This window comes from Ciconia boyciana, chromosome 2, assembly GCF_034638445.1.
Source record: "Ciconia boyciana chromosome 2, ASM3463844v1, whole genome shotgun sequence".
In the NCBI taxonomy this organism is placed as follows: domain Eukaryota; kingdom Metazoa; phylum Chordata; class Aves; order Ciconiiformes; family Ciconiidae; genus Ciconia; species Ciconia boyciana.
Window position 1 is genome coordinate 120,605,084 of NC_132935.1, and position 26,284 is coordinate 120,631,367.

The following is a 26,284-nucleotide window of genomic DNA, read 5'->3' on the forward strand; positions in this document are numbered from 1 at the left end:
TCAGTACCTACTAAAACAAAACAAACATAAAGATATGAATAAATGACAGCCAGTGCACTTTTTGTATTCTTTTATTTTATTGTATCTCCATATATTTTAGCAGATAGTTATTGCAGTGTTTGATTCATTTTACAAATTCTGACTAGAAATTCCAGGCCCTGTATCTGAAGATTAACTTAACTTTTTCTTACATTTCAGCTAATGCTTTGACTGCACTACTTTAGCATTTACATTTGACATGACATTTACAGAGATCTAGAATGTGCCTCCCATAGGGCACTGGGCTTGTTAAAGTTTAGGGTGAGCAGAAAAGGAGAGGTGAAAGGTCATTTTTTGGTACTTACAGAGAAGGAGTTACTGTTTTTTGTGGAGGATGTTGTTGTTGCTATACATATGTGGAAACATATAGAGAATGGTTACCACCCCACCCCCCCCAAATTCTCAGCCATGAACTGATACCTCATTTCAAGCTGCAAGTGTATCTATGGAATAATAACTGAGGAAAAAAATGGAACTGACTTATTTGGCAAATGTTCTGAAGTTTTACAAAATAGTTGGAGAAACACAAGATTATTAACTTTTGATACAAAAGTTCCTGTACTGCTGTTTTATTGCAGACGGTTTCTTTTTCGGTTTTAATTATATGTTTAGACATGTACAGATTGTTCATTACATGGCTATTTAAGTGCCTAGTACTGTGACCCTTTTAAATTTAAATCTTGGGGTTTTTTTTCTGTAGTGTCTTGGCTAGTCTGCAGGTTCAGAAATTAATCTGAAAGTTGACTCGCGGACAAACAGCTGCTGAAACAATACCCCCAGAATTAGTAAATAATTCCCCTGGTTATATAAGATAATGAAAGTAATGGAGAGTCTATATAGTGAAACTAATTGTTTCTTCAGTATTGTCTTCATAATTCAGAGAAATTTCTTCAGGTCTTCCATTCTGTTGTTGTCTTCTCCAGTATCCATAATTTTTTGCAATTTTCATAATACGCATTTTAAAAGAGGCACCCAGAAAGACATAGAGAAGAGGGTTCAGGCAGGTGTGAAACAAAGCTATGCTCTTGGTGACCTGGAGTGCAATGTCTATGGTTTTACTTGCATCACAGTCAGTAATCAACATGTAGATGATATCCATGGCTTGCCAGAACTTAACAATGTTGTAAGGTAGCTGAGTAATAATGAAAGTAGCCACTACTGCCAGCAGAACCATGAAAGGTCTAGATTTTTTAGCATTTGCAGATCTAAAGATTGCTCGAGCAGTAGCTGAATAGCAGATCAGCATTACTAGGAAAGGAAGCAGAAATTCCAGGATGATTTCCAGGATTTGAATGGTTGCTTTTAAGACTGTTTCCATGTTCACTGGAAATACAGGAAAGCATTCATTCCTGTCATTGTGTTTCTTGACTTGATTAAATATCAGTTCAGGGATACTGAGGAAAATGGCAGACAGCCAGACACAGATGCAGGTAACACTGCAGTGTTTACCAATTCTTCTATGACCCCGGGATTCAGAAGTGGCCCTGTATCTATCCACACTGATACAGGCCAGGAACAGCATGCTAGAGCTGAAATTCATGGTGTACAGAGAAGCAGTGAGCTTGCACATTGAGTTTCCAAGCTCCCATCCCTGCACGGCATTCACAACCCAAAAAGGGAGTGTAAAGAGCAAGAGCAAATCAGCAATGGCTAGATGCATGATGTAGACATCCGTCTTAGTCTTTGGTTTCTTGCAATAGGCATAAATTGCGACCACTAATGAATTTCCAGCGACTCCCACAGTGAAAGCCAATGCATAGAACACAGGAAGGAATAATTTCCTGAAATTTCTCACATCACTTTTTTCACAGAGAAGCTCGTAGGTATTGTAATCTATAACAGAGTTGAGATCATTCTCCTCGTCCTCAATCCAGTAATCAGTTGAGTTATTCATATCCCAGCCCATGGCAAAGCTACAACACACAAAAAAAGGAGGGAGAAGGGAACACCAAAGAAATAATACTGGTTTTAAGTTTTAAAATTTCTGTTGAAACCTAAACCCCTTGCTCAGGGTTGCTGGTTGCTTATACATCTCAAGTTTAAAGAAGTTGGATATTGAGAATACATTCGTAAATAATCAAAGTAGAGCTAGACAGTGATGGAGGCAGAACAGACTGTCTCAAATTCTCACATGAAATGGGGTAACTGACTACATGCATGTGTGGAATGCAAAGTAAAATGGATTCAATTGAAATGCTTTCATTAACCTTAGCATTTGAGATTGCAAGATGCTTGGAGTGCACCTCACTGGTTTCCACATTTCAGTTGAGAAGCCATAATTGCTTAAACTACTCTGACTCAGTTATGTTTGACAATATTCCATTGCAAAATAAATTTGTCTGTACCTTTATAGGGTTGAAATTACACCTGCCTCTCTACAGCCTCTGCAAAGCAAAGGAGTACCAGTTGAAGGCTTAAATGCTATTACAATAGAGCGGATAAGGAATACTAACAGATTAAAGCTGAGAGGCAAGCAGTAGTATTCTGTGCCTGCTATCATAAATTTTGGCAAATTTGGGGTATGAGTATAACATAGGGAGAGTGTGCTTGTTGTTTCTCAGGCAGACATATACATGCCCATTATATAAAGCACAGTGGTGGAGTCAGGTGCTGAACAGCAGTGGAACAGGCTTAGTTTAGTCTCCATCCCACACAGTGAGCCATGCCTATGTGGAATTTTTTACAGAATCAAATTGCTGTGGGTACACTGCATCTTACAGCTTCTCAGGATGTTATGACAGAAAGGAATCTTATCACATACAAAACTGCCCACAAGTACCCAAACAGCTCAGAACCTCAGCTGGTTTTTCAAGTACTATCTCATGACAGATTTACTCCATAAACACTAAGGCTGTATTCTCACTGCTAGCTTAGGTTGAAGTTTCAGCGTTCATATTTTCAGACTGTGTCTTAAGCAAGTCATGTCCTACAGTATTTTCTTCTTTTTCTGTAATTGTGTTCATTGACTAATTTGCTGAAATTCTTTCTATTGTAAACTACAGTCCTGCAGTGCCCTGTTTTCTTGAAGTAAATGGGATTAAGATTTCTTAACAGCAGTAGCTAAAGGTAGCTAAGAATGAAAAACACATGCCCCTTTCTCATCCTCTGCAGTGTTTCAGAACTTGAGGCCAATGTTACTGAAAGCAGATTCTTATCTGATATTCTGCCCCAGAGCTTTTTCAAGCTTGGCTTTTTCCAACTTGAAAAAACTCCAAATACCATTTCTGTTTTTTAGACAAGGGTTTAAATGAAGGGTTGCCAAACCTTTATTATAAACAGTAACTCTTAAATTTTTTTTTAATGTATTCTGTCTACTAGGAAAAATAAGTTACTGATTGATCTCATATTCAGGGATGCAGACCAATTAAATAGAAAGAAATGAATAATTTCTATTTTTGCTTGATTTTTTTTTTTCAGTGAATCTGCTATCTGAATTGTTTAAAAAGTGTGCTAGTTAGTTAGAAATTAACTATTTAGTTTGGCTTCATCCTTAATTACTTTGTTGGATTATTTTGTTAACATTTCAAATCACTTCCCATTAAACTTTAAACAATGATTACTCTTAAGTCTTGTAATGTCATTTACTGTTGCCTAAATGAGGTGTGCAGAATGGAAAAACACAGTAATTCTCTTTATTAGTTTGGCAAGGGATGTCTATTCTATGCCTAACAAGCTGTGTTAGCAGGATTTTTCAGCAGGGGTGATATTCTGCAGCTTTATAGTACTTTGAGGAGAAAGTCATGTATCTTTTTTTTTTTTTTAGTAGAAGAGAAACTGGTGCAGGGAGAGTTTAATCCATTTAGCCAAGATTAGAATAAAATTAAAAGTTAAACTGAAAAGATTTGGTTCTGGTCTAAAACACTTATTACAGAACCCATCTGGGGATGCTTAATCACTGGCAAATTTGCTTGAAAGCAAAACAATAAACATTTCAGTGCAAACTTCAGGAAGTCTGCGTATCACAAAGCAGTTTGGCTGTGACAAGGAACATGCTTCGCTGTCTGATATGCATTTGGCTGACCTGAGTTCTTGATGGCAACAAAGTTATCTAAAATGCAACAGTTGATATTTCTCCCTTAAAAACACAGTCACATTTTGTCTAACATGCCTATTCATATTTGTCATTCCTGTTAATGTTGTTTCTCAGGTGCATGTATACATGCCCATTACATTAAGCAGAGCAGTCCTGTGCGAGTCAGGTGCTGAACAGTGGTGAAACAGGCTTAGTTTAGTCTCCATCCTACACAGTGAGCTGCCTTATGCCCACATGGAATTTCTTACAGAATCAAATTGCTGTGGGTACACTGCATCTTACAGCTGGAGACTTCTCAGGATGTTATGCACAGAAAGGAATCTTATCACATACAAAACTGCCCACAAGTACCCAAACAGTTCAGAACTTCAGCTGTTTTTTCAAGTACTGTTTTCTAGGAGGTATATTAATAGATATATTAATAGACAGCTTTGCATGTTTCATTGCAGAATTATTCCAGCTTTCCATTTAGATATAAATTTGGTGTTTCTGTGTGTTTAAACTTGACATGGGATTGTATGAATACATGTTGAATTAAGTTAATATGCCCAGTTTAAACAGACAGATTTTTTTCTTTAATGAATTAAGCAGTATTCTGTTCTACTGAACAAATCTAATTTTAAGACTGGAAATTAGCATGCGCCTCATTTCACATGATGTCTCTCTGTAAAGCCAGCTTAACTAAGAGTAAATCCTAGCTCTTCTCTATGTAAATAAGATAAGTATATCACACTTAATATACAGAACAGTAAATATTCAAACAAAACTAACCTTTTGTCAGCAGACTAGTAGCAGGTACTGCAATTGAGATGTGCTTCAGTGAAATGATCTGAATTGGTCTGACATTGCATTTTGTCTTCAAGCACCACACCCTCATCTGGAAGTCAGTTGCACTTTCATTTTGACTTGCCAGTTTAAAAAAAAAAAAAAAGAAAAGAAAAAAAAAAATCCTGTTTTCCTGGAAACTCCTCTCATGTTGAACATGTACATTTCCTATGTTCCTGCCTGTTCAAACCAGAATGCGAGTGTTCTTTGGAAGGTTAAGACTCTTACTATTTCACTGAGTTGTTGGTTGTTTTATTCCTTAAAGTCCAAATGGGGTTTTTTACATAATTAAAAGGCTTTTATGAAATCAGACATTTAAAATTTGAAAAGGGGAGAAAGGGGGGAGGTCTATCTGGGGCAGAGTTACCTGTATGGTGTCACTATATTCTTTCCTCAGGATACTACTGTGCTTTTGATGGCTGCCTCTATAAGGTTTTAAGGGACCCTTATATCCCCTTTTCAAGTAATTTTTTAGGGGATACAATAGAAAGATGAGTTTGCTTTTTGTAAGATGGGGAGGTTGTTCTTTCAGTATGTGATATTGAACAAAACCAGGAAGGTGATAGGGAAAAGATGTGAAAGCAAGTGGTAAATTGTCAACCAGAGTACAAGCAGATAGTCCTGCATCCTGTGGGAGGGTTCTCAGGGACTTGAATGTGACCAGTCAGGCTCATAATCAAGTTAGTGTTTGATGATATTTCTACAGAAACTGCAAGCCAGGCAGATACTGTAGAAGAAAAATAAAAAGATACTATTCCATCCATGAGGTTTCTTCCACTTGCAGTGTGCTGTCTGCATTATAAAGAGTCAAAAGAGAAGAGTTTTACGGGAAAGGGAAGATGGAGAAGTTCTGCAGTTTACATGCAGATGTATTTCTGCACTGAGGCATGGACTTACCTGTGCTAAGAATTCCTAAAATGACTGGATCTTGCTTAAATTTCCACAATCAAATTGGTCTTTTGGGCAGAGTGTCAGGAGCCTTCCATTATCTTCCAGAGCTTTTATTTTTTTTTAATTACCCTGTATCCTGTAGCACTCTAAGTTTCAGTAAATGCAATACTGATGCCAGACAACAGAGAGAGATTTTGAGCAGACTAGAGGTCAGGATTTGCTTTTTGGCACACTGGCTAAATTGATGCACCTGCCATGGCTGGATTAGCCATCTGTCTGTGCTTCAACTATTTTAGAATATGTGAAAGGAAAGGATTTTCAAAATGGCAGCTAAGACTGTAACAGACAGATGTTTTCCACATGCTTCTAGCTTCATTTGCATTCACAATGAGAAAGAAAAATCGGTTGAGGGGAATTGGAATCTAGAGAAAGAACGCTGCAATATTTGTGCATATTTCTGCAGTGTTTTCATCTTGAGTTATCACAGCACTTCACTGGTGTTCTTCACAGTGGCAGATAAGACATTTGGGTTGCTTCCAGCATGTCTGCTTCTCGCAAGTCGTGTCGTTGCTTAGAGGCCAGAGCTATATCTCTTTAAAATAAGCTTATCTCTCAGTTCTGAATGGGCTTTGTGTCAATACGCTCCCCAATAAGATAGAATAATCAGGGCAGAACTGAGAAAGCTCCCAGGGAAATATCTCTGTGTGTTGCCCCCAGAAAAGATGGTTGTGTTACCAGTGCTGAAGAGGTCCTGTGGGTAGGCTTGTAGGAAGGCAGTTCATGTAAATCCTGTGCTGTTTATTAGAGTACCTCAGCTCCTCTTAACTTTGCAGGGTGCAGAGAGGACAGAACTTCCAGTCAGGGTACAGAAATAATACTGTCATGTAATATTACATTTCAGTATGGCCCTATAGGCTCAAAAATAACAAAAATTATTTAATAACAAAAATTATTTAATAAGTAAGAGTGAGTGCAAAATGACAATGGCTCTTGTTTAACTGAGAAGCTCTTGTGGCTGTGTAAAAGTGGGGTGAAGGTGAGGAAAAAAACATTCCTAAATGTTGTTGAGAGCAGCTGTTCTCACTGGCACCATCTGAGACTGTGAGCCCTAGCTGGGAATGACTAGCAGCCACATTCAGTGGCAGGACTGCGTAGCCCTTGCTGATTAGCTGCAGAACCCTAACATTGTCTCTGTCTTTACTGGTTGTAGCCAATTTGCTTGCAGGTACGTTATAATCTTTACCATACATGAACCAGATGTCCAGCAGTGTTATCTGGAGAAGATGCAATAAAACTATGGAATACATTGTGCTAGTGGATAGAAATTACTGCAGGCGCCCCTTTTCTCCATTAGAAGATGCCCATGTTATAACAATCAATACCACACTGCCATCCACCCTACTCAGTCCAGTTTCTTCTTGTAGGAGAGTCCAGAACATGTGTTTATCAATGCCTTTCTAGGAAGCTGCCAAGTCCGTAATGTCACCGCAGACCCCTGACCTTTAAGAGAGAGAGATAACCCACCAGGCTCACTGGTGCAGCAGCCAACATGGCAAGAGTCATAGGTATTCTGGGCATTCAAGTAGTAGATTAGATTATCCTGTCTTAGCCAAAAATGTGAAGACTGGACACTGAAAAATGGGTAGCTAGATTGCAAGAATTAAGTGCTATTGGCTTCTGAAACCAGGTTATATGGCAGCTTCTTTAAGTAAAGGTTGTACTGTCCGTGTCTGTGCCACATCTAGTACTCTCCACCAGAAAGAACCTGTATAAGTTGTGTGAAGATCAGTAATCTTAAGCATGCTACACCCCCTGATAGCAAAGATTAGGCTTCTAATAGGATTGTGATCAGCCCTCTAAGCACATTTTAAAATATCACTGTCTTTGCCTATGTGAGTGCCATGAAGGTTAAAAAATATAATACATTAGTTAAAATTACAATCTTTCCCAATGTAGCAGCATTGTGGTTTAAAAGTTTTGGACAGGTTGTGCAGACATATATATGAAAAAGCTTATCAATATGGAAATATACTTAAAACTGACCTTCTAAAATCTCTGCTGTTTCTATTTGTTCAATTGTGAGTTTCTTGCAAAACTACTACTCACTCCTGCCAAAATGACAGGCTTCTCTGACTCTTTACTCCATCCACCAGCAGCTTCTTTGAATTTTGTAAGTAATGTAAAAATGCCATTTACAAATGAGAGATTTATTCCATCCAGGCAGTCTGCATTTCTTCCAAAGCACTGGAGTCTTTCAGAGTCTTGCATTAGATCAGAACTTCTTTCTGGCGTTTTTGGGTCAAAGTTGCATAAAATTTGTTTTCGGTATTCAGAACTTCAGACTCTAAAGAGTGGAAAGGCCAGGAATCTGCCTGCCTTTGCTGTGTTCAGATGAGAAAAAGCACATCTGAAACGGAGGTATTAGTTTGCCTTCCAGAAACTTGTACTCATGATTTAGAGCATCTAACCAGATGTCTAGCTCTCAGTGAACTCCTCGCTAAGTTCAACATGAAAGCTTCTTCTGATTTTTTTCATACAATATGGTGAAATTTGCCTTTTTTTGAAGTAGGGATGTGACTTGAGGATTGTTTACAAAACAGTTTTTGAAGAGATTCCAGAAAGTTAGAATATCTTTTGTTGTAAACCTCACTTCAAGATAAATGTGGTTTAGAAAATACCACTTGTGCAATTCTTTACCTTCTGTGGAAAAGGAGAAGAGCCAAATACCCCTTAAGGGTGAGCACTTCTCTTTGCAGGGTAGTACATTGCAAAGCATATGTTGTGTTATTTGGTGGCTGGTCACCCACTTGTTGCAGTTGCCCAAATGAGCCAACTGTTTGAGATCTATCTTTTTTTTACCAAGCTGATTTATTCCCCCCCCACCCCAGCTTTTGACTCAGATATTTTAGCTGATTAGCATTGTACAGCTCACGGGCCACAGATATAACCCCACTTTGAAAACAATGGATGAATAGCATATTGCAAAAGAGGAAAGTGAACAGCCAGCAGCCTGGCCCTCAAAACAGGCAGTGTTTATCAGAACGAAATAAATCTCTCTCCCACTTCCCGACCATCACAGTGGCTGTTCTTAGGAGGAAGTAGCTCAGCTCAAAGCCAGGTGGTTCTATTGTCTAGACCGGAGGCTCCCAAACCGTGTGATAGCAGCTGCCAGAGAAGTTAAAAAGTCATCTTTGTTTCTGACCTCAAAACAAACCGAGTTGGTACAGATCAAATCTTGAATTAAATCTCTGTGAAGCTTGTCATCTGCATTGAGACAGCAATAAAAGATTTACTGATTGTTACATATGTCAGATATAATCCTGACCCCTTTTCTCTAGCTTTATTGTCTGTGTGAGACTTTGAAAGGAATGAGAGCATGCTTTGGTACTAAGAAACCTTAAAGAAAAAGATAGTGAGGATTAAGGCTCTTAGAAATAAGATGCCATTTTAATTAACAGTAGATTCTTCTTTAGGACTTGCACATTAAATTGCTAGCTTTATGCTACAAAGACTTGTATCAAATAGTGTTATAAATGGCTTGAAATGCTAGCAGATTATTTTCAGGTAACGATTTCCATTCAGATCTTTCTTTGAAGTGCAAACTAAAATCATTTGCATAAAGGGGGAAAAAACCTTCATTCCAGAGAAGTTAGCTGAAGTAGTAGCAAAGTCACCGTGGTAACCCTTTGATAGCTTTATTTGCATAATTTGGTTATAATGTGGTGGGCATTTCATTCCCACATAGATCCTCTGGTCTTTATAGTTTTAAGAAGTGTTACTTCTGAAATGGCAGCATCTCACCTTGAGGTGTGCTTTTGTATCACACTTATTTGCTTAGCTGTAATGGAGACAGAAGTAATTAGATTCCATTTCAAGTACCTTCTTGTTATCTTTTTGTAGAAACAGATTATGGATCCAAACCCTCAAATCCTGGAGGGTTTGGATGTTTGGCTTTTCATTGTTCCCCTCCTCACAAGTCTACTCCCTTTTACATGTTAAGCAATAAGATGTATTTTGTTTCAGTCTGATTACTCAGAGTATAAACACAGAAGTAGATTGCATGCTTTTGCTCCTTTATCACGAAAGGGAGTAAGATTTTTTCATATGAAACTCCATTTGATTCTACATTGAGATGTTTTTATTAAAAACTATTTTTGTGTTTGTGACTTTTAAGGTGCTGGGAACCCAAATTGCAAAGTTGCAATTGTAATGGGCAAAACCAAAAACTCCTCAGCATCCAGGTAAGGAGTCCTAGGAGGTTCAAAGAGTTACCTAAAACTTGTTTCCTGGAGGAGTCACTGCTTGCAAAAATTTTAAGTGAAATACCTTTAATTGCCTTGATCAGTTGGATGTGCTTGTGAATTACAGGGGGGTTTTAAACCTGTGCATGTGTCTGTTTAGAGAAGAACGTTGCTGATCAAGCTCCTGTTTTGATGTCAGCTGCTGATGACTGAAGCCTCCCAACCTTTTCAACTTGCACCCGCATGCTTCCCCCCTCCATTGCACTAGCTCTACTGTTCACGCAGCTGTGTGATGAATTGGATCAGGACATTTTTGGGGGTTCACTAACTTTATCTTGGTCACATTAGTTTTAGCCTGCATTAGTTGTTCAGCCAACAACTATCTGTGGCTTACAATTTATTTCATAAGTATAGTGTATAAAACAATTAACAAGAGTAAGAATTGCTTGCTTAAATGATAATAAAACCAAAACTTTTCAGAGCTTCCCTGAACAGAATGAGTACAAGTGGCACATCAGAGACCTGAAGTTATCTACTAAGTTTTTCACAAAGTTATCTGTAGGTATAGAAAGTTAAGTTTGAAACATAGGATGTTCGTTATGTGAAGTTGTGTGAGCAGGGAGCATTGCACATCTTTAATCAGACCTACTCATTCCATTCCTATATGTGTAAATATAATACTTCCCTCTTCTTGTGTAAAATAAATCTGTTGTTCAACTCTTATTACCAAACTAAAATTGTCTTTTACAAAAACTTACACAAGTAATGAATAAAATGCTTCATGACCGATTCCATTAAAATCACACAGCTTGTAAGACAAAAGAATTGGAACATTTATATCTCTAAGTTGGATTTTAGCCCAAATTCCACTGATTATCTTAACGTTTTAGATTTGGCTAGGTTCTGTTGAGAAGTAAACAGTAACTTGCTTACAGCATACAGGATGGTTTGTCCAGCGGCTGTATGGACAGTGGCATCTGTTGAGCTCTTCAAAGCTGAACTGAAGTTCATGGAGGGGATTATGTGATACTGCACTTACTAGAACTGGAGACTGAATTCAGGGATCTGGGATGTCACCGCCTGTTCTGTGTGACTAATAGCTGACCTTAAATATTCTGAAGGAATTTAAACATGGGGTTTCTTTTCCTAAACTATAGGCAAGCGAAGACGATGGTTATGATAAACATGTTTTGAGAACAAAAAAGAAATGTGGGGGAGGGGCAGAAATGGACTGGGTGGTACAGAAGTATTTGCATAGAAGTGATAGAAGTAGTTTTTCAGTCGTGGTGCATTAGATGCCAGTAGTACGTTTTTACTTGTTGACTGATGATTCAAGGAGCGTTGAAGCAGGCATGCCACACTGCATGCAGGCAGGAGGGCTGTAATCGGTGTAGGTAAATCTCAACATTGGCTTTATGCGAATGCTAAATTGAAGATAGAAAATTAAAAAAGTGGAGAGAGTGGACAGAAGGGAAGCTCAAATTTAGTTGTAACTTGTGCATTTTGTCTTGATCAGGTACGAGCAGCACAGTATGATCATTGTTCCCATGGACACTCCAGGACTGAAGCTGATAAGACCCCTCTCAGTGTTTGGCTATCTGGGTTGGTGATAATATTTATCAGCTATATGTGTATTAATTTGTTAGTAATCTCAGGACCTGCAGTAATACTAATAAATATTGTGTATGAAATAAATCAGTAAAATGCATATATAGAAAAAGGGTTAGGAATCAAAGGCCTGTATTTTTATCTTAGTTTTATCCTGCTGTTGTGTTTTCTCTGTCCCTGTAGATGAGATCCATGGAGGGCATTTTGAGATACACTTTAATGATGTGTGAGTACCTGTCTCAAATATAATACTGGGTGAGTTTCAGTATTCATTCCTTTTTAATGCCTACAGCGATGAACCAAGTTTTATGAAAAGGTGGTTTATTTTATGAATCACCATAAGTTATTGTGAACAGCTATGGTCAGTTGAGCCAGGGTCTCAAACACATGTAAGAGGGAGCCCATTCTTCCATTAGCAGTCTACCTGCTGCTTGAATGTAACTTGTTTAGAGCAGAAAGGTGATTGAAGGAAGCAGGGCAGCTGGAGCTGTCATGTGAAAATCACTTCCCTGAAGTAGAGCAAAGCAGACACTGTCAGTCAGTGGCGTTCTTTCCCCAAAACCAGTTCTCATAGACTTTAGACTTTTAAAAAGAGCATTCTGCTGGAGTCCGTGGCCATCCAAGTCTGGGTGCCTTCAGACTTAGCAGAACTGGAAAAAAAGATTGAAAGAATGAGCAGGCCAGCACTGTGACCTTCTGCAGGGAGAACTTTGCTCTACTTCTCTTAGAAGAACGCAGGATTTACAGTATTTCCTCTCTGCTATTTTTATTTCCCTGAAAGAGCTTTCTCTCTTGAGTAGCCCTAGGACCTAGAAACCTCAAAGTCTTCCCCCAGATTCGCATACCGAATCTCATAGATGTATTTTTCAATGTAAGATTAACAACACTTAAATTAAACCAGGTAAATCAAACCCTCTCAGAAACCATCTTAGAGTGTACTTTGTGCTGTAAGTGTTATTAACATTGTGTCAATATAGATGTAGCTGGAGTAAACAAGCAAAACAGTTCTGCAAAATAAACTTTTAAGAAGCTTGCTTCCAGCTCTGGTGCTATGAGGCCGCTTCTGCTCAGAGCCATGGGTCATTTCAAGTGGGAATCAAGGAGTCTGCATGTGCCTGTTTTTCTTTCCAACCAGGTGAGGGCAGGGGGTTTGAGATAGCTCAAGGTCGGCTTGGCCCAGGCCATATTCATCACTGCATGAGGTCCCTTGGTGTGGCTGAAACCGCTTTACAGATAATGTGCCAGCGTGCAGCCTAGAGAGAGACTTTCGGAAAGAAACTGTATCACCACATAAGCATGTTCCCTCTTTGTCTCAATTCACATGCTCCAGACATCATCCTTTGACATAACCCACACAGAACCTTGTGACTCTGATAATGGACATGGCAATAGATGTGCCCTTACCTTGAATTCCTATTTGTAATGCCTCAGGTGGCAAAGGAAAGAATCACATTGCAAGGCTCCCATTTTTCACTATAACCTATGGGATTCTTTTTTTCCCTTGCAATGAATTGGATATCCTTTGCTGGATTTGGATACAGATTGTGTCACCATGTTTTTTTTCTCTGCTTTCACTGATCAGTTTGGACAGGTATTTTTTCAGGCATACAGCTTATGTTTCTGTAGTTACAGTCTGCATTCACCATTTTTGTGTATCAAATTTGTCACCCAGACATCTCCGTTCATGATTACTGGAGACACTCAAGGGTCTAAATTTGACTAAAAATTTAAATTCTCTGATCAATTATTTGTACTTACTTAGGAAAGTACAGACCAAACCAAGGCCATATTGGGATTTTTTTAATCTTATCTTGCTCTGGAATTGAAATACTGTTTTGTGAGAGCTCGCTCGCTCGAATAATAAAAAGATGACAGTCTGCTTTTTATAGGAACCATCAGCATTTAGTCATTGGCCTATCACATGTCAAGTGTTCCTCAGTCTTATCCAACAGATAGGATGACTTTACTGGAAAAAACAAGTAAAGGCAATGGAAAGGGGAAACTGAATTAGTGTCTGGCACAGGTTATAGAAAAATTGTTTGTACAGATCCAGAGGGAATAATCTTACATATCCATTTGCCAGTCAAGTCATTGCCAAACTTCCATTCACGACCATAAACTAGAATTTGTAAGAGTTGGATGAGGCACACTCTATTTCTCAGAAGCTCATTAAAGTAAAACTGATGTTTGATGAAGCCACAGGCAAGACCTGGAGGCCAGCTGCATAGCCAGCCTAGGTTCTTCACAGCTCTGGGATAGCTAAGGAAGAGGGAGGCTGTTGGCTGCCTCGGGTAACAGGCTGACTATCACCACCGCCCACATGGCAGTTAGTTACAGCCCCGGGAGCTGTCAGCAGAAGAGCATGTCTGAACACCTCCACCTGGGTTCAGACCACCTTTGCTGGCATGAGCTAAGCCAAGCCCGCAGACTTTGCGCTGGAGGGAGTGCTGCACACTTGCTCGTGCCTCCTGCTGCTGCCAAGGCTACAACATCCACGCTCCAGGCAGGAGCGTGTGCCTGAGGCTGGCTCAGGCTCCAAATAGCTTTTGCACGGACAAGCACCACTTGAACATTTTTTTCCTACTGTGGTATGTTGGCTGCAGAGGGGAATTAGCCAAGAGGAGCAGGGAAGGGCTGCCAAGACCGGAACTTCGTTTGGATCAAGGGAGCTACTAATTTATCATCAATGTGAACAGAGGGATGCAGCAGGCACCACCCTGCAGCTGTGTGTTACACACCACCACCAGTAGTTTAAGCAAAACAGAGCTGATTCCTCTGCTCTTTCACCCCTCAATTTTTGTATACTGGGGCATGTTACACAGAGAGAAGGCTGTGAGTCTTGGTAGTGGGTAAAGAAAAGCAGGGAGTAAAAAGCAGGGCTTTTTTGAAGAGCTTCAGGAAAATGGCTAGCAGGCAGTCGGTCTGACCAGGAAATGAGAGCATGCCAGAATCAGGAGATTTTCCCCTTTATTCTCTTTCCTGCCAGGAAGAGAACTGCTCTGTCTTTAGTGTTTCTGTCAGCCAAGATTCTCTTTTTTTTTTCTCATATTAGATTATGTGCGTCAAACTAGCTTTAGTTTGTACAAGGGTGTCACAACATGACTGACCATGGACACGCTGAGATATAGGGGCATCTTCCTTAGGGCAGGGTTACCCAGACACGCTAGGAGGCATTAACTGACTTTCTGCTTGTTGGCTTTGGTTTCCGCAGGAAGTTGTTGCCCACTGGATCGCTGAAAGCCGCCTTAGCATAGAACAGGCTCGACTGCTTACACTAAAAACAGCCAGCACGATTGACACATTGGGCAACAGAAAAGCAAGAAAAGAGGGAAATTTTTCTTTGCCAGCCTTAGGCTAGGACTTGGGGATGCAATACCTGTGCATTCAACTGGTTGAAATATAAGCTAAACCATATTGCTAAGAGTTATCCTTCTAATTGTGGAGCATAACTTCATGTTGAAAATAGATGACCTTAAGAAGTGCTTGTGATTGTCATGAGATTGGGAAGTGTTCTCAGTTAAAAACTTTGAGATCAAGCTGAGGAAGTATTTAAAAATTAAAGAAGTTCAAGTATTGCTCATTTGTCTCAGCACAATGAGATAGTTTTGGATGACTTTCTCCTGGAAACAGTTTTACTTTACCCAGGGAACAGGAACAGCAGAGCTCTCATCCAGTCAAAAGAGGAATACCAATCTTCAGCAGAACTGTTAGATAAACATTTTCTATTGCTTATGAAACTATTACTGATAACGCAAGTTCTCTTCTAACTACAGGTAGCCATGACCAAAGTGGTTGTCCCTCGAGCTGTGCTTAAAGTGATTGACCGTGCAATCCAAGTATGTGGTGGAGCTGGAGTTTCCCAGGATTTTCCTTTGGCTTCTATGTGAGTAGGGGAGACTTCGCTGTAGATTCTAAGCATTCCTTTTAAGATAATTTTGTAACAGCCAGTGTTTCACCTCAGGTAGCCCAAAATAATGGTCCATATGCCTTTACGTGATAAAACTTAAAACAATTGCTTTTATAATTCAATTCCAATGCAATTGCATTCCTTTTTCTTAACAACAACAAAATCTGGCACTGGACCTAAAATAGTTCTTTTCTAAAGCTCAATCTAATCCCTTGTGGCCTTGGGGAGCAAGCCTTCTGAATTTCCAGCCCACACATCTCAATCAATTTTGCCACGGTATCTCCTGTGCGATAGCTCTTTTGAAAGAGACTATTGTTAAAAGCATGGCTGTAGCAAAAATAGCACTGAGCACTCCTGCTGTCAGACTGGCTTGCTGCTGTGGCAGGATTAGAAATCTACCCCTAATTCACCTCTTCCAACACAGGTTTGCTTATATACAGGCCTTGCGCCTGGCAGATGGGCCCAATGAAGTTAATCTCTCAGCAATTGCAAGGTGGGAACTGCTTGATCAGTCAAAGAAGCTAACTGCAAAAATCTAATGTCAGCATAAAGCCATCTCAAATGGATGGAAGATTTTGTTCCATGCAATAGTGTTGTTTAAGGTAAAATTGGATGAATACAAAAACTCTATTCTAGCTTGAAGCAATATGTATGTTCTCACTCTTTACTGGTAATTACTACATTTAATAATCAGAGGCATGCTTTTAAAAATTTGCAGAATGCCATGTAAATACTAGAATTTGTCTGGGTTCTTTGTAACACTAAATAAAATCTAGTTATTTTATATATATATATAAAATATATATATATAATATATATATATATATATTTATATAAATATATTTATATAAATATATTTATATAAATATAACTATATAAAATCTAGTTAAAGGCCTAAAGTGCTTTATTTGCTGAGCCAAAGCCCTCTTTATCCTTCTACTGTAGGCAAAGCAGTTTCACCCCATTTAGTTTATTGCAAGCTAGGATGAACTTTTAATTATTGATTAAATGACAATTAAACACTTAGGGTAATGCCTTTATTATCCCTTTCCAAAGCTCAGCCTCAGTCCAGCCCCCTCTCCTCCCCAGCTCCTGCTCTCAGCTGCCCTCCTTTTCACTAAGGCTACTCTCAGTCCTTCCCCCACCTCCCCTCAAGTGAGGCTAGGGGCAGCACAGGAGGCTGTAGCTGTTTGTCTGCTGCTACTCCTTGCTTCTTACTCCTCTGCTTTGTTTCTCCAAACGCATCTCCTCACATTTTTCACTATAGGTGCCCCTTTTGTCTTCCCTTGCATTTTTCCTTCTGTGTCTCCTCTCATGCATCCTCACAAGCCTCCTCCTGTCTCCTAACCCCAGCTGCTCCCACCCTTTCTAAGCATAGGTGGCACCTTCCCCTCTGAGGAGCTGAAGTTTCAGCTGGAACCAGCAGTGACTGGCACAGAGCAGTTCACAGCCTCTTCTGCTGCCAAAACAGGCTCTGCCATTTATACCCAATACACCTTTGTGAAGCTCTCACATGTCAGAGTTCCTCAGCTCTGCTTCTTTAACAATCCTCTTCGACTTTAGTTACAAGAGAACTTGTTCATACAGTAACAGAACCAGGCAGATCACAGCACACTGCACTGTCAGCAGTTCTACTTCCTATAAAGGTAAGACAACTTATACAGGGCTGATCAACAGTTAAGGATACAAGTGTTTACTTTTTGCATGAACAAACCAACCACCCTAGCATAGTGTTTGAGCTCAGAGAGAAGACTCCCTGTTTGGCTCAGTCTTCAGGATGAGACTGCAGCCGAGTGTTCACCTGAAGGGTGGTCCAGCTAAAGCTGCTGAAGGGTGGTGCAGTTTCAGAGTACCTGGAACTGGAAGCTTTGCACAAGTAAGTTTACCTCCTATCAATTCATTATACCTAAAACCAAGATTATAATCTCTTTTGAGAAAGCAATAATCTGTTTGTATTTCCATCCATCTTAGTTTCCTCTTGCTTCCTGCCAAGAATGTTTCCTAGGAAGTTGCGAAAGTCAGCAAGTCAGTGGCAGCAGGGCATTTCAAATGCAAACCAGCCTGCACTGTACCACTACCTGTGGTTTAGGAGCTCTGCTCCAGGCTGGCCAAGCCTGCACAACATGTTTTTCCAAGCAAGAATGCCCAGGAACCCTATTTAGCCACACTCAAATTAAGGTCTCTGACCACCCTCGTTTCCCACACGTTCAAAGAACAGCTACGCAAGAATACCACCTTTATCTCATTAACAAGGCTCTTAATTCCCTTTATTTTAAAATTTTATGTACATATGAATGATCTGTATAATGTACACTCAATATAGAAAGTTTTTATATACTGGATAATGTATAGAACATTTCACAATTACACTAATTTCTTACATAACATGTCAACTTTTAAGGTTTTTTTGCTGAAGCTTTGTCAATTTGGTCAAGCCAGTTATACATACAAATGTCTAATGCTGTTTGATCTCAGGAAGAAGATAATGTTAATGATTAAGGACATCAGTGAACCGGTGCAGGGACCAACCCTTTGCAAGTCATGTGTTTGAAGGGAGTGATCACAGACTGGGAAAAGAAGGGATGCTCTTTGGGGGGGGGGGGGATGAGGTCAAAGTGATTTTAGCCCAATTCCTCTAGACTGTAGCTCAACTCCAGTCATGCTAATTCATAAAATATAAAAACTAGGAAAGTTTGATTCACAGTCTTGTAAACAAATATAAAGGAACAAAATGTGCTTACGTACAACAAGAAAAAAATTCTTGTGTACCCATTTCAGCTGATCCACAGAGTGCTTTCTTGTGTTACAGTGTGATAGTTAGAATCACTGACTTTTTCCTAAAAAAAAAACAACCAAAAAAACCCCAACAGTCATAGAAAAAGGAATAACACTGTCATTAAACACTTGGAAAGGCAGCAAGTTCACTTCAATGTGCTGGAGGAAAGTGCTGTTCCTCATCACTGGCCAGTCTGCCTTTCTGTCTCTTTCACAAGAATTTCCAGTCCTTAGCTGACATCTCCCACTTCGTTGTCTACCGGGGGTGGTACGTTGGGCATTACAGATGATGTCGTCCCTGCAGTAAGGTAACCAGCAACTCCAGGGCCTTTCAGGAAGAAAACAGAACATTGGTGATTAGTTTTGATTCTAAAGAGCGACTGAACAGCTTTATTCCCTCTGGTAACACTCAAATGCATCATCCAAGTCAACCAGACACCTTAAACAAGAACATTTAAGAGCTTTGTTTAGATCCTTTGGAGTCTAGGAACACTAGGATTAAGGCATCTTAGGCCACTAAGTGGAGTAACTTGTGGAGACCATTCTCAGACTTGCTCAGCATTTTTTATTCTGATGTGCCAGGTAAGTTACAAAAGAACCCCAACCACCAGTATTATCCATCTCACCTTCCACCATGGAAATGGCAGTAAAGAGGGGCCTTCCTTTGCTAAGGAAAGGACCTGCTGCAGAAGTGAAGTGAGTTCAGGCATGCATCCCACTACTGGGCTCCATGTTTATGCTTTCAGTGTTGCAAAGGTTTTCCCAGCTGCATATTTAAAGGAAACTCCATGGCCTGCCCTGTGAACAAGCAGAACTACCCTATGCTTGTCTGGGCGGCTCTTTGTGCGTTCTTCAGTTAGAAAAAAGTAACTGCATTCTTGGGATACACAAGCTCTGTATCAGCGATGGAGAGCTCCTTGCTATCAATAAATCTATGTTGATTACTATAGGGGCGGTCAGTTTTGCACTGCAGACAAAGCCCCTCTCCCTCAAAGCTTGGAGTTTAAAATTTAGTCATACAGAAACTTTAAACAAATGCAATAAAAACTCATGCAGCATAAGGTGTTTCAACAGCAACTCTTACCAGATTAACAATTGCAGAAAACTGCCAGCCTGCAACATGTTCCTGCATCGATACAGTGATCAACTTGGTATTAGACCTTCAGCCTACACTGCTAATCTGCAACATGGTAAAGTCTGCTGGGTCTTTTACTGTCCTCCACTTAAGTAATCCTCACTAAGTTCTCCTAAATTTACTATCCCTTCATTCCCCACCCTCTCTTCTCACACTACAGCCTGGAGCCAGAACATCAGAGCATGGTTTGTCTCCTTGCAAACAGTCCTACACTACTACTGCAAGCAAGGGAGCAAAGCAGTGCCTTTGGTAAAAAAAGGTGCCTGGCTCCAGAAGGGGACTTCCCCTCTGCCAGCCCATCAGTGGCATCTGCCAAGAGCCAGACCCGCTTTTACATGTCCTAGTGCAAAAATTCCACTAGTTCTCTTGTCCTTAAAAACTTTTCCATTATGGAGGATTTAGTTCATCTGTAGTACCAGCAACTATCAGCCACTGCAGTTGTTAGTTTTCTGCTGCTGTGTGCTTGAAGAAGGCAAGTTTATCGGTGTTCTGCAGTTTGGGACCACACATTTGTTACAGTTTTATGACATGCATCTTTTACTTGGAATGCAGCAAGTGCAGCGTGCATTTTGCAAGATGGTATCTACCTGCTTTAGAGAGCTACACAGAAGTTAGCAAGCTGCCTGGCAGAGCAGATCTAAAGCCCACTTCTCAGGTGAAGGGGACTGCTGCCAGTTAGAAGGGAAGGAGAAGAGACACCTGAGGGAAAAGAAATAAGCAAGGGAAGTTTCAAGGGAAGTGCAAATAGCAAAGCAATTTGAAGCAACACATAAGGCAGAATACAAGATAAGGCAGGTTAAAAACAAAGCTTGTAGTTTAGCTTCCATCTATACTTTGCATTTGTACAGCATCTTCATTCTACATTTGCAAGCACTTAAATGTTAGGCAATTTAAATGCAGCACAGGCCTTAAGGCAATGGATAGCTATATTGTCCCCAGTCTCAAGCCTCGCCATGTCTGGTATAGTTTTCAGTTCTTAGCTGGTAATCAGCCAGCGTTTACTTCATATTTCTAATTTATACTATTTATGAAATACCAAGGAAATTCAGCACCAACTGAATCAAGTGTTCAAGTGTTCTTTGTCAAAATGCCATTAAGTGGTGTAGTAAAGAGAAAACTCCTGTTCAGAGCTAAAGCACTGGGTCTTTCCTGTGTGGAAAAGAGCATCAAGTGTTGCAATATACCTACTCTCAAAATATTAAGCATCAGCTTCTAGAACGTCTAATTCCTGACTTGAAAGGCTCTTGCTTCATTTCCTCAAAATACATGCTAGTATCTTGCAAGAAACACTTTCCTGTCTATATGGCCATCTGACTTGCATCTCATTAATTCAGTTATTCTCAAAAGCTTTACCAAGGTTCCTATATTGGGTTAGATGAGAAAGTTCCATGCGGCACATGGAAGTGTTCATATTGACCTGTCGAAGGGCTTTACAACCTTATCTGGGAGGCTAAACTATTAAGACCAAATGATTGTTCAGCTGATAGCTATTGAGGAGTCAGAAGTTTGCATCATGTGTTGCTTTAGACAAAGTTTGCTACAGTGTCATTACATAAGATATTTTCAGATATAGCAAGTAATCTGTGAGAGCGAAGTTTTGGACTGTGATACAGCACAATGTAGTCATTAAAGGTGTATCTATTGAGCACTGCACACAAGTGGAGGAAGAACCAGAATTTTATTTGCTATGATGTAACTGTTCTAGGATTATGTCCACACTGTGCCATTACCAGCAAGGAAGTTCACATTAGTTGCTATCCTTTGTGTGTGCACAGCACGCACAGATAGAATGCTCTTCTACGCTGCTAGTGGGACCGAGGTGGCACGCCTGGGGTGCCATTTCAGTCTTGGTGGCATCAGCAGGGGACTCACCCAGGGTGCACCACAGGTGCATTCAAGTATATGCCACAAGCTCCAAGTACAAGCACAAGGCCATTGCCAGCAGAGAGGGGCCCTGCCAGTGCACTGAGTCTGACTGGAACGTGGCCTCACGCTCTAAGCTGTTAACATTCAAACTGTCTCAATACTACAACTACATGCCTAACTCTAAAGCAGCATAATTCACATGACAATTAATACAGACAAAGTCTAAGTGATTTTGAAGAAACTTCACTCCTCCCCCAACCTTGGTAAACAATTTTTTCTAGAACTGAAGTAGACTGATCCTGACAAAGCATGGAAAAGATATTGTCATTCGTTAGTTCTGATTACATCTCTGCTTTATCACTACAGGGTATTTGCAAGACTTGCCAGTGTCCAGATTCCATTGCTGTGATAAGTACAGCAAAGACTATCCAGAGAAATACATTCTCAACCACAAAAAAAGTTTGGCTTTTAATAAGCGTTTTTAAAACTTACTGTATTTTTACAGCATCGAATGTTCAGGCCACACGATGGCACTAGATCCTGAGGATAAACGCTATCTCCAGAGTCAAGTCTGACAATTAAGTAACAGTTCAGTAGGATTCAGGACATAAATAGGAAAGGGTTGCCAACCTGTGAGGTATCCTGCTGTTTGTGTCTCAGAAATGAACAAGTCATGTTTCTGATCCTTGAAGGCACTCCACACAGAAGAACGAGACAGAATTTCATTTACCTGCAGTATTTGAAGAGATTAACACAGTGAGCAAGTGACATCTGTGATGTTCTAGGGGAGCAAATTCATTTTCTAGAACCAAACCATTCTGAAGGAATTACCAAATAGCATGGCAGTAGTTTAGGCTGTGATCTGGAATCGCACATTTCCAAGGAGACCGTACGAACTTGCTTTTCCATTTGAACTGTGCCAATTGTGCAGCTGAACACATAATGCAGAAGGCTCATAAAGAAAAGTCATTTAGTAGCTTGACTTTCTCCCTCATTCCCCAGTAAGGCGATAAGGAAGAGCAACCCTGCAAGCAGCCACTTGCCATGCATCTAGAGCTGAGGTAGAACAGAACTTTTCCTGTACTATAGCAAGGTAGGGCCAACTTGGAGGAAAGACCTATCCCCAGTTTCCCTCCCTTTGAGAAAGCTTTCAACACAAGGGGAAGAGAAAGGCACCAAGAACTAGCACAGTTACTAGGACAAGTTTTACCAACTTGAATATACATCCGTAATACTGCTGCAGTTGTCCACAACAGTATTTATCCAGGAAACAAAAAAGCAATTTACATTTCTAACAGAACTTCTGAAGAGTCGTCAGTAGAAGCCTACTAGCTTATAGAACACTTCTACACTTGGGATTTGTCTTTTTTACTAGTGCTCTTCAAATGCATTGAACCAATAACTTCTCCACAAGACAGACACAGAGACGTTCCAACACATAATGATTTTGTAGTTACACAATGTTACCTTTTTAGGTGGAATGATGCCTGGGACAGCCATAAGATTAAACAAGGGATGTTCAGAGTTTGATCTTCCAAGTGTACAAAGCCCAGTTAAGGACTTGTCAGTACTTACCTGTTCTCCGTACTGCAGGCTGCGAGACATGGATTTCAGAGCTTTAACAATCTGAGCTTTTGTTGCAGATGGGCTTTCCAGGTTCTCAAGACCAATACCTTCAAGCAGCTTTAGAAGGTAAGGGACCAAATCTGCTTTCAAAGCCTGCAAACATACCTAAATGAGTTGTCTTGACATGGACTAGGAAGTTCCATACAGATGTTTTACATTACTAGCATTAGTGTGAACCTAAAGTACCAACAGCTATTACTAAGTATGTTTAGCTAGTCAATTTTTCTGAGCTGTATAAATACATACATGAGAAAGCAAAGATACTGTCCAGCAGTTCTGCTCTGTCTAGGTGTAAACTCAGTTGCATTAGCTGGCATTCCTACATTATGCTTTCTCAGCAGACACAAGCCAACACTAACCTATGCATTAAGCTTCAATGCTCAGGTAGCATCCTTGAACAGGTCCACATTTTGGATAAAGAACTGACTTTGGACTTCTCCAACATGAAAAGCACATTACTTAGATGGCTTCTGGGAAGCCTCCTGGACACTGAAGTTGAATGGTACCTCTGCTTTAATGAGCAGATCAGATGCCAAATATAAAAATATCACATTGTTACAGCCTGAGAATATACTACTTACTTGGGCTACTAAGTCATTTTGTTCCTTCTGAAACATTCGATTAAGTGCTTCACAGGCTACACCAATTATATCCGATCTCTTTTTCATTCCATTCATGAGAGGGCTAATGGTCTCTAGCGATGCCATTGCTCGAACACAAAGCTATAGGAGAGACAGAAACATCCAGAGTACTTTATTTTATGCTAAGCTTGACGGTTATGGCAGATATAGGCAGCCAAAACCATAAATTTCTCAGTGTCTTTAATCTAACTCCCTTAATTAGCTATAAGTCCCTGCTCATCTGGTACACAGTATTTATAGTCAGAATAATGCCCTTCTAGGAACACTACTAAACAATACAAATAACTCCAGTTATGCTTTTTTTCCTCCCCTTGAGCACTTAAATGATTCTGTACCTCATTGTCAGACAATATGTGCATGACACGAATGGCACTTTTAGGAATGGCATTGTTCTTGTGATTCATAGCTTGGATTATCTTGTGAAGATGACCAAGCGGAGGAACTTGATCAGCTAGCTGAGGCTGGGCACTGAACAGGCACACAGTTGCTGTGGTAATGGTTTCTAAAGTTTCCCCCTGCAGAAAGCCAAAAACCAACAGAAAATATAACTCAGTAAAGCCTTACGTATCACCATAATAGTAACATTTCTCACTTGCTCTGCATTACAGATTTTTTTTCCTTAATGCTTTTATCATGTCACTTTGCTTTGAAGTTGTTAAAACAAGAAGTTTAGAAGAATGTGATCAGCTCCAAGAGTGGCAGACATTCACTAGTTTCATGAACACAGATCACACAAAAGTTTCTAAGCTCTATTTCCAGTATCTAGAGAAGCCAGTGTCTGGCTGCAGCCTCTGCATGCACAGCAGCACGTGCTAACTTGCTCGGTGGAAGCATGATAGCCCGGATGTTTAGGCTGACCACTTGAATGCCTTAACAGGTTCTGCAGCCTGTGTAGCAGCACCCGCCACACTTACTGCATTCTGCATGCCTATACAAACTGCTATCACATCTTGATTACAAAGATGTCTGTTTTATTCAATGTGCAAGTTAGTTGCCTCCCTGCAAGCCTAACCCAGAACCTGTCTGAACACTATTTAAGATTCAGTTATTGGTAATACCATTAAGTTACTGACTTGAACATTGTTCTCATTCAAACTGTAACACATTAGTTCTGTGTTACGCTAATTGTTAGGTAGCAGCCTTGTATAGGTCATGTAATTTACACTAGAGTGGGAAGTCAGTGTTGCAGAAGGACACTAGAAGTGTCAAGAGCTGAAAATTTTTAGGCAGTGTAGAACAAGTGCCATTTTCTTAGGTTGGTCAGTCATGGAATAATTAAAGAGCCGCATCTGTATCACAAAAAAAGCCTCTAACACTTACTGAAGCTAGTTCTGTGGCTTCGGGGACTTTAGGCAATTTCTGAACATGAGTCAATGCTTTTAAACATATCTACATGCTTTTACAGAGTCAGAAAGCAGACAAAAAAAATCATTCATGTTAGGAAGAAAGTGTGAGAATAGAAGTTAATCAGATACTAAAAGACTCGTAGCTTAAGACTGCTAAACAAATTCAAAGAGCAGAATCAGAAAAATCATCTTACATGGGGGTTATTTTTCTCCAGTAGTTCAGTTAACTTTTCCAACAGTGCAATGAGAAATTCTCTTGGTTTCCGTAAAACCCAGGCCGGCTGGGCAATAAAAATCCTTAGGAAGACTCCCCCCACTGAAAGTTCACCTTCTGCCTCACCATACACCACAGCAAAGTCTTCAGGCAGCTGTTGAATTGTAAAGTAGGAGTTATTGGCAAGAGTATTTGTGACAGCTGTAATTGTTTCTCTAACATCATGACTCTAAGTGGTAAGGATCACTGAACTAACTATATTCTCCAAGACAGAGCTGTGCAAGATCAACACACACTTCATCTTGAGGAAACATGAGGTACAAAGTGAGAGTAGAAAGAACAGTGCAGGCAGTACTACTACAGTGGACTTTTCTTTCAAAGAACACAAGTAACTGAGTCTACAACTATACTAGTGGTAAATACTAGTTCAAGAGAAGTACCAGCAGCAAGGCTGATAAAACAGCCCTTTCCTTTCTTTCCTGCACACTTCAGGGGAAGTTCTCACCATTAACCTAGGCAAGTTTCCAGTTTACACCTGCACCAAAATAGCCATCCTGCATGTGTTTAGAAGTTGTTTGAATGCTGAACTAGACCACGGTTGGGAGGAAGTCATGCCTGGCCTTTCACAGATATTGGGAAATACTACAGACGGAAACATCTCACCAATTGACCTGATGTGATGGAATGGCTCAGGACCATCACTTTTGAGACTCAGTGGCTTGCTAACGGCTCCTGAACATTTACCAAGAGCGAGTTTACTACAGCAATGTAATAAGTGATTGGACTTTTCCAGCAAACTGGTATTCTCCTTTGTTGCTGACTTAGTTTTAGAATGACCTGAACTATCAGAAAATTCAGAGTATTACTGGCAAGACCACTGCCAATAAAGCGTCTGATTTTGAGGTACAAGAAGTAACAAAAGCATCAATTCAATATTAAAACAGTTATGTTAGCACAGCAGTGAGTTCCTGCTGGTACTTTAAGAGGAAATCCTGTCAGAGAGTTACATACATGCATATATTATTAGCTGGCTTATAGTCTCCCTGGACAGACCCAAAGCAGAAACAGTATACTTTTACCTTCCAGTTAGTGTCAGGGTTGTCCCTCTGAAGTTTAAAGTGCCTTTAAAAAGAAAGT

At 40.1% G+C, this 26,284-nt stretch overlaps 3 protein-coding genes across 5 annotated transcripts in view; 1 reads left to right on the forward strand and 2 right to left on the reverse strand.

Annotated features, from left to right (window-relative positions):
• The window catches only part of ACAD11 (acyl-CoA dehydrogenase family member 11), a 31,043-nt gene extending 14,756 nt beyond the window's left edge, over positions 1-16,287 (forward strand). Inside the window, 7 exon segments of the mRNA XM_072853835.1 lie at positions 9,963-10,029; positions 11,546-11,631; positions 11,821-11,892; positions 12,773-12,931; positions 14,853-14,963; positions 15,409-15,520; positions 15,969-16,287. Coding sequence (XP_072709936.1) covers positions 9,963-10,029; positions 11,546-11,631; positions 11,821-11,892; positions 12,773-12,931; positions 14,853-14,963; positions 15,409-15,520; positions 15,969-16,083 — 722 coding nt within the window. The 3' untranslated portion in view covers positions 16,084-16,287.
• ACKR4 (atypical chemokine receptor 4) lies at positions 792-4,916 on the reverse strand. Its single transcript, XM_072853834.1, has 2 exons — positions 4,844-4,916; positions 792-1,952 (listed from the first exon to the last, which is right to left on the reverse strand). The coding sequence occupies exon 2, from the start codon at positions 1,943-1,945 to the stop codon at positions 872-874; it is 1,074 nt and encodes a 357-aa protein (XP_072709935.1). The 5' UTR covers positions 1,946-1,952; positions 4,844-4,916; the 3' UTR covers positions 792-871.
• A 1,506-nt stretch (positions 16,288-17,793) lies between the features above and the next one.
• The window catches only part of DNAJC13 (DnaJ heat shock protein family (Hsp40) member C13), a 56,385-nt gene continuing 47,894 nt past the window's right edge, over positions 17,794-26,284 (reverse strand). For all 3 annotated transcript variants that reach the window (XM_072853838.1, XM_072853837.1, XM_072853836.1), the window contains 7 exons: positions 26,227-26,269; positions 25,128-25,301; positions 23,923-24,102; positions 23,528-23,668; positions 22,896-23,039; positions 21,951-22,050; positions 17,794-18,647 (listed from right to left, as the gene is read on the reverse strand). In XM_072853838.1, the coding sequence (XP_072709939.1) occupies positions 18,550-18,647; positions 21,951-22,050; positions 22,896-23,039; positions 23,528-23,668; positions 23,923-24,102; positions 25,128-25,301; positions 26,227-26,269 (880 nt within the window). In that variant the 3' untranslated portion in view covers positions 17,794-18,549. The remainder of the gene's footprint in view (positions 18,648-21,950; positions 22,051-22,895; positions 23,040-23,527; positions 23,669-23,922; positions 24,103-25,127; positions 25,302-26,226; positions 26,270-26,284) is intronic.